General features: G+C 45.1%; 1 protein-coding gene across 7 annotated transcripts in view; it reads right to left on the reverse strand.

Annotated features, from left to right (window-relative positions):
- Positions 1-4232: 4232 nt before the first annotated feature.
- LOC113480013 (H(+)/Cl(-) exchange transporter 5) overlaps positions 4233-19228 on the reverse strand; it is a 43190-nt gene continuing 28194 nt past the window's right edge. For all 7 annotated transcript variants that reach the window (XM_026848524.1, XM_026848525.1, XM_026848527.1 and 4 more), the window contains 11 exons: positions 19014-19165; positions 16737-16836; positions 15084-15268; positions 14336-14458; positions 13626-13832; positions 12559-12639; positions 11145-11687; positions 10002-10188; positions 8237-8635; positions 5675-5891; positions 4233-4822 (listed from right to left, as the gene is read on the reverse strand). In XM_026848524.1, coding sequence (XP_026704325.1) covers positions 4732-4822; positions 5675-5891; positions 8237-8635; positions 10002-10188; positions 11145-11687; positions 12559-12639; positions 13626-13832; positions 14336-14458; positions 15084-15268; positions 16737-16836; positions 19014-19165 — 2285 coding nt within the window. In that variant the 3' untranslated portion in view covers positions 4233-4731. The remainder of the gene's footprint in view (positions 4823-5674; positions 5892-8236; positions 8636-10001; positions 10189-11144; positions 11688-12558; positions 12640-13625; positions 13833-14335; positions 14459-15083; positions 15269-16736; positions 16837-19013; positions 19166-19228) is intronic.

The following is a 19228-nucleotide window of genomic DNA, read 5'->3' on the forward strand; positions in this document are numbered from 1 at the left end:
CCCCCCCCCACCACACACACACACTTCTGTTGTTATTAACCAGTTCATTGCTACATCCAAGTCTTTTGTTCTCTTCCAAATAAGATCTTGTTTTATTTTCAAGTCCCGAGCCCAGAACAAGCTCACAGCGGGAGGGAGGAAATCCACACTGAAAAACACGTCAACACCCCAGGAAATCATTTCTTGGGACATTGTAAATAAAGCGTACAAAGCAAGCAAGCCCGGGGTTGTGACCCCGCTATCACAAGCACACAGATGCTGCATGGGCACCTACTGCTCTGCCCTCCTGCACATCTGCCCTGGGGGCACCTTGGGACATCTCACTCAGCCACCACTCTCCCCCAAGCATTAATTAAGCCTGAAAAAGTGGAAAAGGAAACCGTGAATCGCTTTGCTACATCAAGGATTCAAATAACTGTAGGAGGCAGGACGCTTGTTAAATTGAGGGGAAAACATTAACACTCCTGCAACATGAGTGAGCAGAGGGAACCCTGAACTGCTGCAGGCAGGAGCCCATTTCCATCCAGTCCCTCTCTGCCTGCTCTCCCAGAGCTGCCAGTGCCTTCATGAAATAGTTGCAGCCCACTGGGGACTGGTGCTGAGGATCCACTGAGGTCCCAGAGAAATTGATGCTGCTTTGAAGATGATTTCTCTCCCCTTCTGGAGTGAATTGTCTTTTACTCCTAAAGACCTTGAACTCCAAGCAACAGACCTCAGGGCTGCTGAAGCGGTGAAGCTGATGCCAGCAGCTCAGCCATTCCTCTTTTGACTCGCAGACACACCACCGCCTCTCCCTGGCATGGTCCCAGACCCCCCTGCCAACACCGACAACTCCCCGGCTCTGCCCTTGGGACAAGTGAGCTGTAACAAGAAAAGAGCTGAGCCAGCTCCATCCAGACTCACAGATCTCGTGCACAAAGGACACAAAGTTTTCCTATTTATTTCCCCAAGCGAGACAAGCCAGAGATACCAGAAAAAAATAATTCCACTTACCTACTGGCTGCAGACAGGAGGAGCTCAGCCCCTCGCACATCACCCCTGGGCATCCGAAGTCCTGGCCCTTGCAGGAGCCAATCCCTCTCATACACCCCCGTACCTGCTGCCTTAGTCCAGCTGGGAGCCCGTCAGGGTGGAAAGGGATGGCATCAGGCTCAGTGCATTACATTAAGGCAAAGTTCAGCAGATGGGAGCTTCCCCATGGACAGGCAGAGGAGATGAGGCAAGCAGCACAGCAGAGGTGAGAGCCCACTGGCCCCATACCTCCATACCGAACTACCCCATGCATTTCGCATCCAGTTCAAACCCCAGTACTAGGCTGGGGGAAGTGCAGTCAGCTACCCCAACTCAGTCGGCCCTTAAGAAGGCCAAGAGCTAGAGCAGGCACCCAAACCTTTCCCCAGAAGGGTCCCCAATAAGGTACTTCCTAAATACAATATTGTAATGGCCCCCTGCCAGGTCCCTTCCTTTTCTGGGTGAGGATAAAGAGGAGGAGGGTGCCCTACAGCCACCTCCCCACACAGAGTGTCACCCCTGGAGCGAGGAGGTTTTAGCAGGATGAAAAAGCTATTTACAAGAGCATCAACCCCAGCCTTATCTCCGGTTGTTCAACCCAGCACGCTGCAAGCAATGTTTCTTGCTTAGCTAAGTAAATCACAGGCTTGGAGTTATTTATCAAGTGTATGGACTGGCTCCAGCTATGACTTGTATAACCAGCTGTCTGCTGAAGAGAAACCCCAGGGCTCCTCCTGGAGTCCCTCTGAAGGTAAAGCAATAGAAAAGCAAGAACTGGATGGGGCAAAACCCTTCACAGCAGCTCAAACTTCCCCAGGGAAGAGGAACCCCTTCCTAAGCAGCACTGTTGATTAGTGCCAATGGAGAAAATACTCAAATCAAAAAACTTGAGTATGGTCTCTCCCCTGCACATAATGTTTGATGAAAGAGTTTAACTTATTTTTGTAAGAATTAAAGGAATTCAATAAAAGCAGGCAGCAAACAGCCAGGAGCTGCTATAACCAACATCTCCCCAGGGCATTATAGAGCTATACATCTATACCTGCATAACCCCCACAGGACCCACGTTCTGGACACAGCACATCACTGCTGTAGCTAATGCAATAATGACCACTGGGTAATTTTGCTGCAAGCTTCCTTACACAGAGAACTACGGCTTAGGAACAGGGCTGGAGCTGAAATGAGTGTTTTCATTACACAGACTCCATTCATGACGGTTAATGGGGTCAGCAGATTTTCACACACAAAGCAGCTACAAAGTCACACTGCCAGCTCCTATTCCACCTTGCCCACATGTACCAGACCTCCAGCCATTAAAATATGCATCCTCACTCATGGGAAAATTACCAGTTTCCGCATTAAAAAGAAACAAGAGTGAAGAGATCTGCTCAAGCAAGAGACAAAGAAAGGTCTTGTACCTCTGCAACATTTACTCGTCTGTTGTCACCATGTTTGGTTTGGCACCAGGAGGACTTGAAATCCTCTCAAGGTGTTTCCTGTTCCCAGCACTCCTGTGCCCAGAGTGGCTGGGGTCCCCCTCTGACAGCACACTCCCTGCCCCGCCGCTTCCCCGAGAGCATCCAGGATAACCCACCAGCCAGCTGTGATGCTCCAGCCCACTCACCTGGGGAAGTGGAAAAAGGCATCTTCCTTCCTTGGACTCAGACCTGCACTCACAGAGTATTCATTTGATGAGAGGGGACAACCTCTCCAAAGAGGGCAAAAAAGCATTTAAAGGCAAAGCTTCTGCTGTCAGCCACGGCCGAGGCAGAACCCAAAGCATTTCAAGTTGTGAGAAACTTAAGAGTATGCTGTAGTCTTTGTTTCAGCTCAGCAACCATATCCTGCTGTACAAAACCACCACAGACAAAGTCAAGGCATTTATTTTCTAAGCAGAAGGTATCCGATCTATTGGTAACATGTCTGTTTGATTGAGCTTTAAGCTATACAAGGATTCAAGTCATCACCACCTCGCTGCCAGGTTAAAGCAGTGGCAGCAGGTACTCATTGTTGGGTGGCTTTGGAAAATAAATGAGCTGGCTTCCACTCCAAGTAGAGATGAAGAATTTGTTTATATTTGAGAGAGTTTAAGATTAACCAAACTTCCAGCCAACTATAGCCAGGAGTCCCTACTCCTCCACAGAACAGGTTTATTGTGGGTGGGCATCGGTAGCAGCCTCACACAGACAACCCATCACCTCCTGCCATCAAGCCCCAGCCTGGGTCTGCAGGTGCCTCTGGCAGGGACAAGGGGAGTCACTTCCTCAGCTGAGGCTGTGCAAAGTGCAACACCTGCTCAACAGCTGGGGGTTTGTCTGTCAGGAAGCAGAGTTAGAGCCCTCACTCCGCAATTCTTGGCCGTTACTCAACAGCTTGGCTCCCTTCTGCAGCCTCAGTGGTGAGCCAGAGGCGAGAGGAAGCTCTGCTGTCACTGATGAGCCTCAGCCATGGACCATAAAACAGCATCCGCCACGATGAACAACATCAACCCCTGAAAACATTCATATACCTTCAAAATTCCAGTAATTGGTCACAGTTTTATTAACAGGAAAATAATTTGATAAGATCTGGGACAGGGACTTGAGGAGCACAGATGTGGAACAAGTGACTTGGCTGACATTGGTCAGGAAGGACTTTATTGCATAGTTGTTGGCAAGAGGAGAGACACCGAGTGGTGCACATATACGAAGTGGCAGTGTTGCCAATCCTAGAGCCAGGATCCGGGCCTCAGTTGGGTGCAGGGCTGAGAGGAGGAGCAGGGAACAGCACACGCATCCATGTAAACGTGCCGGGCACAGGGCTCTCCAGTGGGACATCCTCAGCCACCTAAGACACTGCTGATTATGGAAGAGGTCAGTTGTGCAATACCTAACATGATCAGAGTTTACTGGGAAGTGCAGTAAAGGTGGGGTGATAACAGGACTCAGCCTTTTCAATTTTAATTACATGCTCAAGGAATACCAAGGAGAAGAAATCCTTAGGCATATATCTAAAAAAGGGATCACAATGAGAATACAACTAACTCCTTCTGCATCCTCCTCGAGGCTCTCCTGGCAAGGCAGCATCAGAGCAATTAAATACATTCACAGAAGAGTAATCAAAATAAGCTTCTTCCCAATCAGAAACTGGGCCTAATTTTAAGGAGATCTGGTCTTCTGGGGGTTTTGGTTTCCTTCTTTTGGCAAAACATCCTCAGCTAGCCAATTTATTAATTTTTTTTACCTTCCCTACTTTGACTTTACAAGGTTCTTATTTTTACCAAGTGGCTAATTGAGAATACATCACCCCTGAGTTACAACCATATCTTTTTGCAACCACCTGAATGCTGTGTGCAAAATCATCCTTCTCCTTCAAAATTTCTGAGGGTACAGACCTTGTCTTTTCCTCCCCATGTTAGTAACAAGAGTTCAGATAAAATAAGAAGAGGAGATACAATTCTATAGCATTTTGCTTTTACTCCTTCATGGAATCTTTCCAATGCAACTTCACAAAAGCAACGTAAATAAAGTCTTGGTTTTTTTTCTCTTCTAAAAAGAAGATTATGTTCCACAGATTATGTAGTGCAATTGGTTATCTGGTAGAAAAAAAATTATCTTCTCCAGCTCCATGGAAGGAAACGCTGAAAACAGTTCCATGGTCTCAATAAAAATAGGAAAGTATATCCAGGATCTTCTAAAAAGTTTATTTTGTGTTGAACACACAATACCTACTAGTCTGCCTTTAATTGAAGAGTATAGAATCTGGGTCCTGGTTAGCCAGCTGTGCAATGTGCTTTAATACATCCTTTTTGGTAATGATCCCGAGTAGCTTCCTGAAAAATGAAAACACATTTTCAATGCATCAACACCCACAGAAGGTGTCCTTCCTCTCACACAGCCTCATGTAGGGCAATTTTCCAGTAGCTGAAGTGCTTTGCGGATCACAGCACTGACACTCCACACAAAGTACAGTGCTTACAAGCCCCAACAGAAACTCTATCAGTACTTTACACTAAAAAAAAAAAAGGTAAGGAGGTTATAAGCAAAAGACAAATACTAATAATTACTAACACCTTCTCTGAAAAGATCACCCTGAGTGCTGCATTTTAAGTCCTAGTACTTTCAGCAGCTATGCTTTCTAAAAGGTGCTGAAAGGTATACTAGGAAGTAGGGAACTGGGCAGAAGGTCTGCCAGGGAGTGATGCTGAGCAAGGAGGCTGTCTGCCAGGAGCTGAACAGATCAGCTGGTCCAAACACACCACAGCAGGGAACAGGGTGAGAACTGCTGCTGGTGCTACATTTACCTCGGAGAACAGATCGCTCCATTTCTCTTTGTCCTCATTCCTTTCCACCTCAAACACAGTTTCTGACTGACACCAAAGTGAATTCAAGTAGTTACACGATACACACGGCCAAATTTGAGAGGAGGCCGTGAGCTCCTTCCATCAGTTTGAGACACCCATCACCCTATGGAGCTGTGTCTTCACCTTACAGACTTTATGTTACTGCTGCAACTGGAAGAGGCTCAGGGGTTTTACAATTGCTTTTTTTCCAGAGCTGGTGGTTTGCTCAGCTGGTGCTCAGTGCTCTACACACCAGAGGCGTTTACTCACAAGGAGAGGAGGCTTAGACTCAGGTCTACAGACAATCTTGGGACCCCAGGGCTCAGCCCACAGCGTTCTTACCCGTTGTGAGTAACCAGGCACTGGCGCAATCCCAGCTTGCGGAATATGTCCACGACGATTTCCATGGGTGTTTGGTCTGTCACTGTGAACGGACTGAGGTCCAGGATGCTCCTGAGTTTCAGCATAGAGGGGGAGCTTGGAGGCAGCGGAGGAGAGTGGTCAGTGAAATAAATAACTGAAGTGCTCACAATCCCATCCTGCTTCTTACGGGCATTTTCTGGAAGAAAAAAAATTTGATTAAATAACAGCCCTCCTTTCCTTTTCCAAAGGGAAAAGCATACCATTTTCTCTCTCTGCCCACACTGGGATGGCCTTAAAAGTCCATTCCTTCCCTTCACCTGCACTGTTTCTCAAGACAACCCAAGGAGGGTGCAATAATCTTACATTCCCATCTCCTAACACCTACAGCATAACCTCTAAGGTCTCCAAAGTTTCATCCCAGGGGTGAGATCAGCACACACTTTGTCTAATGTGCACCACACATCTCAGGATTTTCCTCTGACCATGTAAATGGAAGTTCTGGACATCTTTAACTCTCCAGTTTTAAAAGAAGGCAGATAAAATGCTTTGTACTTTTATCAGTCACCAGTTTGGGTCCCATACAGAGTAGCTAAAGAAATATTTTTAAACACTTAACCTAGTGGTGCAGGCTCCATGTCCGTGACTAGGGTCAAGAATAGAAAACAAGTGAAGTACTTTCCATCACTCAGATATTTACACCAGTGCATTACACTCCTGCTACACATGCAAGTTGCATATTTGCCACACTGCAGCTTTGATTTGATATTTACATTCCAAGACTCATTGCTAGCCTGGTAGCCCAAACATCAGACTGGATATTCAGAGCTGGCTGACAAAAGCTAAATCCCACCCCATGGCACACCACAGTGCATTACTGTGCATATCTGGGGGAAAAGATTAGTCTTAACAAGTCCCTGGGGATTCAGTAACACAGATGCAAGAATTCATGGTCATACCACAAAGCAGCCTTGCAGAAGGAAGGCAACACGCATAACATACTAGTGCCTTTTTTTTTTTTAATTTTTTTTTTTTTTTTTATTTCATTCCATACTGTCATAAGCATTTGGCCAGATACTTATGCGAACTAGAGCAATATTCATGTGCTCCAAAAAGACTGTATTGTACATCCTAAAACTGACACTGAAAACTTACCTTAAGAGAGGGAACACACAGGGTTGATTCATAGGTGCAGGCAATTTTATGACAAACACTACTCTAGCTCTGCCATAGAACAAAGCCATCTCAGGACCAAGCCTTCACACCACCCCTATGGAAAGTCAAACTTGAGCTAAGACAGTTCACTCAGCCATGCGCTGGAGAATGCACCGCAAGCTCATGCGTCTTCAACCCTCCACGATCACGCTGTTCCCACAATCACTTTCTGCTTTCGTCCAAGGTAACTGCCACCCCCCTCCCAGCCAGCGTGCTCTCACCTGCTCCCCTGCACCAGCATCCCTGTGCCTCCCCCGGGAGCCAGAAGAGGGGACTGAGCTGCAGGAGCTAACTGAGCAGGGAGGGAAAATATGTTTTGAGCTGGATCAGATCTCCCATCCAGTTCACCACAGAGCTTGCACAAACTTGCTGGGTGCAAGTCCAGCTCATCCAAGCTCAGCACAGATGCCTGGAGCCAAACAGGACACAAACCACACGGACTCAGCTTCCACAAGTATGGGGCTTGGTACCCCTATGCCCAGTCTTTGCTCCAGTGCAGACACAATTTTTGAGGACTTACATGCCCATGTATCCCTTAAACCTAACACACAGATTCCTCCTGCTTCACCACGAGAAGGCATACTGTCTCACCCAAGCCAGCAAGAGACAACATGACCAGAATTTCCACTTGGGTCTGATGCTGGGAAACAGCACTTGAAGGTTTCTAAGAAACTTGAGAGCAACAGTGCCCTAAATGTGTCCTAAATTGTAATACGACAAAATTGTTTCCAAAGGAGCTCAACTCACATCACAGATGGAAACTGCATCTGAGTGATGCCAGGACAGTGCTTACCAAGTCTTGCCAGCACCACACACCACCTGCCTCACAACCACCAATGCGGGAGCACAAGTGAAACAAGTGAAAGACCAGGCTGGCTTTCAGTGGTGAAGAGAGATAGAGACTGTTACATCAGTATCAATATTTATAGGTTTGACAGCAGCACCTCAGAAGTTACCCAATATTCAGTGCATAGACCTTTTTCCTTAATGAAATAAAATAAGGTTTGAGACATCAACAGTTAAGTCTTCCATGTCCAGTTATCCACAACATCAGGAAGGCTTAGTTCTTGCTGGCAAGAAGTTGCATGCTCCACAACTGTGCTCTAAGGTTTATGAATTGAGCAGAGCCACACTAATTGCAGTGCACAAGCCAGCCTGTCCTTCACACTCAATGCATGCAGACCCCACGCCACTCGGGGATGGACATGCAGTGGCTAGTAAGCACAGTGCCATCGCTGCTGGGTGTTTAAACTTCCCAAGTGAATTAGAGCTGATGCCATTTAAGACCTCTGACAGCATCATTCATCTATGCAGTATCCTGCCTCTTACCAATTGAAATGATTAGGTCTCTCCTGAGGACAAATCCAACAAGCCTTTGGGACTCCCGTGACACCACCACTGGATAGCCACTGTATGTGGTTTCATTGATGATGGTCTCAACATCTTCCACAGTCATGCTGTCCTGAGTGATGACAGTCAGAGGAGGATCATTCCTCCGTGGCCTCATTACGTCCATCGCAAGCGTCTTGTGTGAGAACTCTTCCTTGGCTTCCAAGAAAGGGTATCCATTGAGGCGAATATGGGCATCGTAAATGCCTTCCCGCCCAATGGCATCAGCCACCCACTTGCTGGTCATGGCTGCTGCCATCAGAGGAACAATGTATTCCAGTCCACCAGTGAGCTCAAACATAATGACCACTAGTGACACAGTCATTCGGGTCACCCCACCTGCAGAGAGAACAGAGGAAGACAGACGATATGAACATGCAGTTCTGGAGGTTTCCAGGCAGGAGAACTGTTCTGAGGTTTGCTACAGCTGTCCTCTGCCAACACAGCTAGAGAAGGTCTTGTATCAGCAAATGGTGGCACTGTTGGACTCCACATTCAGCATCGCAGCAGAAGCCAAACATGAGCAGAACACAGTACTGAAGCCATCCGTCCCCTTCCAGAGTGTGGTGCCGTGGGCTGGCTCACAAGGGTTTGCTCCATCCTTTTGACAGGTCTTTCCCTGAACTCAGAAGCAACCTTAAAAACATGGGTAACTTTCTCTTGTGTTACTTAGCTAGCTGCAAAAGAGTTTGGGCATGCCATAGAAGGGCAAATTTGTGAAACTTGACCTCTGATAGGTTGTATGCAAAAGGCAAGTGTCATCCTGACATCCCCCCTGACAGCAAGGGCTTCGGACATCTTACCTTTCAAATCTGCCAGCTTTCAGCCAGACATTTTGACTACTGTTCATCACACTTTTGTAGTTTTTCAACACTAGAACAGTTGAGGCATTTCAAGAGAAAACGGATGATTCTTCTTAAATACTGACATCATTTTTATTATGACATTATTTTGTTTTGGCATATTTTAATTATGCTTTTGAGATTCAAGTCCCAAAGCTACTGCCAAATATTTCAGAGGAGTTTTTCTCTAATAACCATCTCATAAAGGGGCACACAGACTTTAGTACTGTCCAGCGGAAAACAGAACAGTTAATGAAATGGAACCATATTTTTTATTTTTGATCAATTCCATGCAAACAAGATGTATCCCCTTTACAAAGGCCAAAGATGGGTTTTGGTAGCATGCTTTTGTTGTTCCTGTAATGAGAGTTTATCCTGATACAGTAAAGTAGTCCCTTAAGAGTTAAACATACTATTCTGTGGAGGAGAGGATTGGAAATTACAGTGAAAGTGAAATTCAGTCACATGCATTCAATTCCTCAAATTCTGTCAAGCAGAAGAAGTGTTACCAAAAGACAGAGCACTTGAAAGAAGAGTTGCATCATAAGATTTAAGGCCAGAACAGGAAGTAAAATTATTTAAAACCCCACAGGAAAATCTGAAGTCCCTAGCCAGTCTCATTTGTTCTAGCTGCCCATTCAGGAGACTCCCCACTGAAACCTGTCATGTCCAACAGTAGGTTGGTGCTGGCAAAAGAAAGCAAACAGGATGAGGAACACATTCTACTACAAAGTTTCCTGTCTCAAGATGAAGCCAACTTCTACGGACTGCAAGAACAGCAGCAGCATTTCATGACCACACCTCTTTACATGGCCAACCAGGACCCAAGCCACAGCATGGACTTCAAAAGACATCTTGCTTACCTAGACACGCTGCAGCCCCAACCATTGCATAGAGGCCAGGAGTGATGCAGTCAGCTCCTTGACTGCACCAGCCACTGAAGATGGCCCAGTCGTGGTGGTAATAGGCCAGCTGCTCCACAGCCACTCCGAGCAATCTGCCTGCTATAGCACCCACCGCCATGCTGGGGATGAAGAGACCTGAAGGGACCTGTGAAAACATGCAGTGGTAAATGCACCATTTCTCAGACATTAAAAAAATTAGTAAGGGAAGTTCAAAACAGGACTGAGTTAGAGGTTATGCTGAAGTTAAAATTGGTAAAGATGCCCTGCTCTATCACCTCTGCCCTTCCTGCACCCTCATTCTCTAATCACTCTCCAACAGAGTTTGAATTAACTCTCTTCTGAGCAGGAGAAACAGCCACACAAGAGGTTAGTGTGAAACAGAACAACTGTTTCAACCTCTGCACTTCAGCTGTTCCAGCACTCCAAAAGCTCCTGTTCTTTGCAGTCAAGAGAATCTCCCTCCAATCCTTTAAACATCTGTCATACAGTTTTCTCACACATTGTGCATCTTTCTCACAGATTTGATGATTGGCCTTGAATGTCAGCAACTGCCTCACAGCAACAATGATGTCCAAAACCTCTGTGGTGGGGTCACCTTTCTGGGAGGACCACTTGAGGACTTGGGAGAAGGGGAGATGCTCAGCTCCACCTACAGAACCCCACTGCAGGAAAGGTCAGTCCTAAGATTCAGGTCCACAGTTCAGAAGGCTTCCACCAAACAAGTTCAGAACTGTCTGACCAAGGAACAGCTATGATAAGTAAGCATTTACAAATTAAGAGATTGATTGCTTTGCAATTAGCCATTGCACATATATCAAAAAAGCTTAAGGCAGGACAATTTAGAAGTATTCTGTGTCTGGAAAACAGATGTGAAGCCTTGAGACACCAGCTTCAGTGACTGCATCTGGCACCCACACTCAGGCTAAAAGGTTTCTACTGCCCTCAGTTACAAGTAACAGAACAAATAATTGCAGTCTATTGCCTTGCCCCCTTAACAGAGCTTGGGGAGGGAATATGTCTATTTACTGAGCAAAGAAAGCTCTAAGATGTGGGGTTCCTGCAAAGAATGAGAACATGAGCTCCTTTGCAGGCAATTCTCACCTTCATGCCAAAGGTGAAGATCGTGATGAAGACTTTCATTATAAGGGCCAAAGCCAGCTGCCACATGGCGGTGTAAACTCCTGGGCCAGCAGCTCGGTCTGGCAGGTCATCTCCTTTGGTGCTGTTGAAATCGTTCACATACTCACAGAGCTTGGAAGAGTCCAAAATCCCACAGTCATTGAAGAGCTCAGAAATCAGCTCGCTGGTGCTCATTCTGGTGTACTCGTTGGGAAAGGCCAGAATGGCTGTGATCGCAGTCACTACAAACACCTCCAGCACAGGGTATTTACCAAGCCTGGTTGTCTTGCGTCGCCTGCACCAGGCAATGTTGCTGCGAATGAAGAAAGCTCCCCAAAGCCCACCAAATATTCCCAAAAGGATGAATGGCACAAGCTCCAGAAGATGCCATGGCATGTGAAACTCCACGTAGAAGAGAACCAGGCGGCTGTTCCCAAAAGGGTTGATGGAGCGCAGGGTAAAGGCAGCAACCAGAGCAGCGAAGAAGGAACGCCACAGCGTCTTGAGAGGAAAGTAGTAACTGACCTAAAAAGAAAAACCAGAGCAGATTCAGTCACACTTGTCACTATACCAATCACTACCCAGTAACAAAGTCATTGCTGCACGAAGTAAAAGCAAGGACTGTGATCAATGTGCACTGGCAACACCCTCCTCTCCAGCCAAGCACCCCAAGCTTTACTGTCAGCTCCCATTCAGTGTGGACTGCAATGACCAGGATGGGTCCCAGCCCACACACCTCCAACACAGCAAGTGCCCTCCATGATCCCTGAAGCAGAGGCAACTTATTCGGATAATAAAAGCTGTTACAAATCAGCTATGAGCTGAATCCAGAGAATTATTTGCCTTGCGTGCTCTGCAAAGTCCAGAAGTTCAGTTTGCAATAGCTGCCACCACAACTACCGCTCAGCTGAGCAAAACCATCCCATTCCTCCTCTGAGCTAAGCCCTGAAGCAAGCAGTGGTGATTCATTCCACATCTGGATCAAAAGAGCAAGGCAGTTCTTTGGGAAGAAAAGGGGTTTGATAAGCCAGATAGGTTTGCTTCCAGGTACCCTGGGACAGAATTGTCAGGAGAGAGTGGATGTATGGAAAACATGACAGAGGCTGTGAGCAGTCAGTGTGGCTGAGCATGGACAGACCGTGGGAAACCAACAGGTTTACTGCAAAGCTACGGATAGACATCATCCAAAATAAATTCTCCAGTATTTGTAAGAATTACCTGAAACCCCAATAAGCTTTTAGGTTGCTTGGCCTTGTAAATACACCACCAATCAGTATTCAACAGGGTCTCCTTTCCACACCCAAGCAGTTATGAGTGGACTGTATTTTTAAACCAGCAGGGTCAGTTCTTGTAATAAAACAGCTCGCCAAGAGCTAATAGAAAATGCTGATGTTACCTCTTCCAGACTAAAGAGCACTCCTCCGATCGGTGCACCAAAAGCTACAGACACACCAGCAGCTGCAGCTGCTGATAAAACCTAAGAAAGAAACCAAAGACAGTCAGACATTTTCAGCCCCCTCTCATCGCAACCACAACCTTTCCCCTTTTTTTCGTCTTTACTTAAATTTGTACTATTTTTATCTCCAGTGAGTGCACAATAAGCCAGGGTCTGACCTATTTTAAAGAGCAGGGAAAAGGTAGAATGATCCAGTTTCCTAGGGAGAAGGGCTGCGAGTAGCTACATAAACATTGCTGTTAGGATTTTAACAGTCCTACCCCCAAATTAGTAGAAGTGGTATCACTGGCAATTATCTTTTTCTGTTTCAGTTGATTTCATGCTATGCTTTCACCTTAGATAAAGCTTCAGCAAAACAGAAGAGCAGTAATTTCACCTCCCAGAACACACTGACTTTTCTAATGTTTGCCCATCTTATGTTCATTCCATTTTTCAGAATTGGGTAACAGAGTAAACCAGAGGTGCTGTGGGGCCGACCCACTGGGTAGATTCCGTCAGGTTTGGTTTAGCAGAAGGTACATTGGCCAGTGTGATACTACACATCTCACATTAACTGTTCTACAGCAACTTGTCCAGAAAAAAGCCTTACAGCACTGTGAGGAAACACTCATGTGCTCCATGTTGGATGTTAGCTCAGTTCTTACACCATGCCCATCACTGTGTCCCTGAAAGCAAAGCCCTTCATTCTACTCCTATGGCTAAGTCCTGGTCCCTCAGATAGTCCCACTATAGTTTATGGAGTTGCATGGCAAACAAACAAGCATTGCAGAACTGGGTCTGCAGCAAGTTAATGCCAATGAATGCTCCCATCACAAATGAGATGACCTGTGGTGGGGAGATGCTGTGGTGTGACTTTCTAACCAAGATGACTTCTGTTCCAACAAGGCTTTGCGCTGAGGCACGCCGAGACACACCAAAACAGAACAACTGAGTCAGCACAAAGCACCAGACCCAACAGTCTCCCTACACTACCTCAGCAGTTTGACAACATCGGTGTATCTCCATACCTCTCTGCGCTTCGCTTCATTCTTCCTGTACTTGGTGAAGAGATGACACAAGATGTTTCCACAGCAGCAGGCGACGTGCACCAGGGGCCCCTCTTTGCCCAGGCTCAGCCCAGAGGACACCGCCAACACTAAGGTGATGGTTTTGATGATCAGCGTCCACTTGCCCAGGTAGCCTCTAATGATGAAACCACTTAAGATAGTTTTGATCTGGAAGTCAAGCACACAAAGCTCTACAGGCTTTCGTTCAAGCCCTAGTCAGAGCTCCTGTTTTACTAGGCACTCCCAGTCCTGGCCCCTCAACTTTCCCCTGCAGCTTTCACCCTGCCTCCAGCTATCAAAAGTAATATAGAGACAGAAAAAAAAAAATCTCTGTTGAAAGGCAGAAACAGCCATTTGAGTCCTTCCTTCAGGGCCACTATCCCTGCTGAAGAAAAATCTGAGGCTAGCTTTTGTAGCCTGTCTTACACAAACAGCGTGCTTTTGTTCATACCTCCTGAAGTAAATGCCAAAATATTTTATTTTTAAAGGGACTGCACAGAGACTTAAGGACTAGACATGTTTCAGGAATAGTTTGGGAAAAAAACCTGTATGTTAAGCCACCATCTAAAGTGCAAGAAATTATTATTCCATAGCAAGCATGTGTAATCTTTGGACAGTGGATCCATATCCCACCTTAAAAAAAAACCCAGCCCACTTTCATTCTCACTCACCTCTGGGATCCCTGAGCCACAGGCATAAGGAGCAAACCCCTTCACAAGTAACACAGCAAGAAGGGAGAATAACAAGGCCCAGATAACATACATGAAGTAGTTGAGGATATATGCAAAAGCCCCCTGAAATGCAGAGAAAGTTACCCAAATTAGGTCACTTCAACTGAGATCCCATCAAACCTGCACAGTGAAGCAAGCACACAGAAACAGCAGGTACTCTCACATACAGTTACCAGCCAAAAATGAGGAGAACTACAGTAAGTCTGAAGTTTCAAGGACAAGTAAGATTTGCTGGGTTACGGGGATACAAACCAATATCTCCAAAACCATTACATAAAATAGCAAACAAGGTACACAAGTAGCTTGGTACTGGGGTAAGTGTTGTCCCAGTCAAGCAGGCTGCTCCACTGGATAGAACTTCCAGAAACACAAGATTTGAGCTCATCTGGCATTCCTCTAAAACGTTTATGGACAAAATATCCTCCAAGCAGCAAGTCTCAGACACAAGAATAAAACATTGCACTTGGAAACGTGTCAATGTTTTGCTTCCCCCCAACCCTCCGAGGAAAACACGTAAGTAACTTGTTTGAGTTTTACACCCTTGGAAGACCCTAACAATGAATGTTAAACTGCTGAACCACTTGGAGCTTGCACTTCTGGCATATACATCCAGATCACGAGCAAGGGAGAATACAGGCTGGGGAAACAGGACATTCAGCAGCAAAAAACAGTTGTAGGCACACGTCACCTCTCCATGGCCAAGGATCAGCTGGGACCAGCTCTCCCACTCAGGACACTTGTCTCTGTCTGTAAAGGTTGTGTTGGATTTCCAGCAGCAGTGCTCGTGGTTAAACCAGAAGCCTGCTAAACACACTCCTTCTTTCAAATCTGTCATCCAGTGGGCAGAAATGTCTATTAAACCTGCTAAGGAACCTAGTTTAAGAGAAAAAAAAAAAAAGTTAAATTACCTTATGCAGTCTCAAATATCTGAAGGTTACAGTCTGTCCTACTACTTTTTGACTCACCTACCAACAAATAGAACAGTAATGATATTTTTGCCTACAATTAACTTTTATTCTATAGAGAGCTATATGGGAAGATTTACTTAAGTGTGTGTGTGTATATATATATTTTATATATATATATATATGTTTAAAGGAGTAGGTCAGGAAACAAAGCATGCCTAATTATTTCTATGGTAGACCATCGCAAACTGTGTTCAAACCCACCCTACATCACTAGAAATTAATTCTTCTCAATTACACTGAAAGAGCACATATTAAATATAGCACAGCAAGTAGTCTGAGAGGCAGAGAAGGACATACTGCATTTCTGGAGGACACAGACGAAATGTGTCACCAGTCTCCAGCACAAGAGCTGGAATCCAGGAACTACACTAACAACACAAAGACTGTGACAGGAATAACTCTGAATTTGGAGAAAACATTTCCAATCCCAATTTAAAAAAAAAAAAAGAGAGGGGAAAGTTACAACTGTGCCAAATGAAACATAGCAACCAGAAAGCCAGTACAGAAAGTAATTCAAATTTTAAAAGAGGAATCTTCAAGCAATTTCTTATTTTTCTGTTAAGAAAAGTCCTATAATTCCCAGAGATAAATGCTGCGATCAACTCTGTTCTCAACTAAAATGCCACATCAACACAGAGGACAGGAACAGAGACCTCTGACCTCTATGAGCAAGTGCTAGCCCAAGCTCCAGAGATAGCAACAAACATTTAGCAAATCTTCCAGTTAATGAAAAACTAGCTAGCAGCTTTCCTATGTAAATATTAACAGAAGATTTCATTTCATTCCTCATGATGAATGCATAGCTGCTTTCTACCAGGAAGATCTGTATCCAGCTGATTTACTTCAGCTGCACTGGGTCCAAAGTTTGCTTCTGAAGTAATTTAAAAGGTTTTAGCCAGTCAACCTCTGAAAGAAGTCTGATTTCCCAAGAAATACCTCTCAGTTTTTATGTCTAAGTATAGTACGGGGAAAAAAAAAAGCTTGCTAGCTGTCCTTGGCATTAACCTCTCCAGTGTCAGTGTTCAGCAAAGATGATGTACAGCGTGACACTCTCCTCTGACCCAGCATTTTGATCAGCTCTGCTTTGATGATTTTTTTTTTTAATCTTTTAGACTGAAAGATAAAAACTGAGTTTTCAGACTCAGTTTTGTATCTATTTACACAAATACAGCCTCAAAGCATTTAAAAATGATTCTCCGTAAATTGCAAAGCAGCAGCAGAGCCATCATCAAAATCAGTGCAGTCCCTCCCACAGCCCTTGTTTAGGGGACAAAATCTCCTGCTCCAGCAACCTGCCAGGGTTTGTGAGAGGATCGACACTGATGCTGCAGTGCAGAATCAGGACTTAGTTTTAAAATGAGGCTTGCTCTTACCTGCCAACAACCCAATGAGAAGCATCAACAACCAGCCAGAAAAGGCATCACTCACGCTGTGTATTAGTGCCCAGGTGGATTCTTTACTTCTACTGGTGATCTAGAAAAGTTTTTTTCAGAAAGAAACAACAATCTGTTAAGACATTGATCTGCTTTGGTGTAAGTGCTCTAAAAACTACATGGTGATGTTGTTAGTGGAAGATAGCCCCTAACATTCAAAACAAGAGCTCTCATGACATACTCTGCTTTGAGGGGCAGGAGAGAAAAAGTACCAGGCAGTGTCTACTCTTACAGCTGGAACAGTAAATGCAGCTCTGGTTAGGAGATGCACAAGAACAGATCAAGGATACTTTAATCTTTCCCAGTAAAAATGAAAATATTCAAGTCACGCTTTCCTTCTAGGTGTCCTCTCCATAAAAGAAGACAAAATTCATCCCTTAATCTTTTAAAGCCATTACTTGTTAGTAATAGCAGGTTACCAAAACCCTGATGCCACAAACAAATCTGAACACTGAAGAAACCATTCAAACACTTTACTCCCAGCAATTTATCAATACTGCCTCGTGGGTATTGATACCCACCAACTGTGAGAGCAAACAGAAGCCATCACCAGCATTTCATAGTCTCCAGTTACTGCCTCGACATCTGCAATACAAACTAGATATTGCTCTGAGCAGAGAAGACTCTGCCAAGCGCTGCTCAGCCAGACACAAGGCAGGTCACAGGTTTAATACCATCACAGAGGACCAGTCAGGCTGGGAACCAGGCTGTGCTGGTGGCACTGGAAAGTGGGACTTGGATCTGTCCAAGACGCTCCGGGAGGGTGAGTCCTTCAGAGGCTCTGGCTGGGTCTGCCTGTGTCTGGCAGGGATGGCTGAAGTCTGTCAGTCTCACTGCTCTTGACAGGCAGACAAAAGGGTGACAGAACAGCTATTGTGTGCCCTGATTACCCCGGCTGCCTCTCCCAAGGGAAACATTCCAGTACACCACTATTAAATGCCAGATAAAAAGGCACATTGATACAAACAAATAGTACTCACTAAACGAGGAATAAATAAAGTAAGAATCCTTTCTGCCTCAATGAGCATCGTTTGGTTTTTTCTCTGGATTTTTGTTTTTCAAATGCCACACTGATCATGAGTAGAACTGAATCAAGGCAGGGGTTGGGATGGGTGCCAAATCTATTTCCTTTATATTTCTTTTCATTGGACCAGCCTTATACCTCTTTGGCCAGCAGTAATTCTGCCATGACCCGATTTCAACTTCTTTTGATAAAGACAGAAGGAGTCTTTTTATACACGCATCTCTGCGGATAGGAGGTAGATCACCCTGTTCCACACTGATGGGCATCATCTTTGTACACATGCATCTGCGCACAGGAGATACATGTGAGAAGTCTTTTGGGTCTGTACTTGCTCAAGTTTGGGCATTATACTGTAGTGTATCTCACACACTGAGCAGGGACCACATTCAGTTTGTGCACTGCTACTGACACAGGTTGATTTGTTAGACTCATGAAAAAAAATAATTAAAGAATATTTTGGCAAGCAAATAGACGAGTTGAGTTCAGCCATCACCCTTCAAGAGTCCTGCCAGCAAGAGTTTCTTCTGAATCAGGAGCATGCTGGGGACATTGGTGCTTTATTTAAAGCATCCCTTGCTTTCTAAGCAGATTCCTTTAATTGTAGAGAACAGTGAAGTCCTGGGAATGAATTGCAAAAGAACTGCACTGAGTTTTCTCAAACAAGCAGCACAAAAAAAAATTCCAATAGAAAGAGCATCATTCACAAGTGCAATTGCATGAGCAGAAAAATAGCCTGTTTTTTTATCATTAAGTGGGCTCATGGGTGCTTAGATTCTTCCATTATAAAATGTGCAATAGCAATTCAATTCTTCTAAACAATGCATGCACCTTCCACGAGTAGGACTGCAGGTTTTTCTATGCTTCAGTCACGAGCAAGTTTAACATGGCATAAGAAAACGTGCCATTAAGGCATTTAAAGATGTGTATCAGAAATCCATAAAAAGCTTTTTGAACAAATAAAAGCCTTCACAAAGAGAAGCAGCAATTGATAAACTGCTACACATTCAATTCAGTGTTCCTTTCCTCAAATTAAAGATTCTGTGGAGAGGGTCTCAGCTCCCATCCTAAAGGCAACCCCTCCATTCTAGTTGTCTCTCTAGTAAATGCCTTCCCCTAGTCTGGCAATCAGAACTAAGCTCTAGCAAGTTAATTATTCTGCCTTCAACACAGCAAGGACTAGAAAGAAATTTTACCTCTCTGTGCCTATCCCGGTCCCTGGACTTCTCTCGAACCCAATCTATAGTGTTAAAATCTTCATAGGTGCCCACACCAGGAAGAGGTTCCTCCAGGAAATCCATCATTGTGCTTGTGCCGTTCATCCCTCCTCCATTATATGAGGAAAACCCTGGTGGGGGAGGAAGGGGGAAAATTGAGCATTTCTTAGTTTTCCCCTTTTGGGGGTGATGAG

The sequence above is a fragment of the Athene cunicularia genome, assembly GCF_003259725.1.
Source record: "Athene cunicularia isolate RWA chromosome 4 unlocalized genomic scaffold, athCun1 chr4_part3, whole genome shotgun sequence".
Lineage (NCBI taxonomy): Eukaryota > Metazoa > Chordata > Aves > Strigiformes > Strigidae > Athene > Athene cunicularia.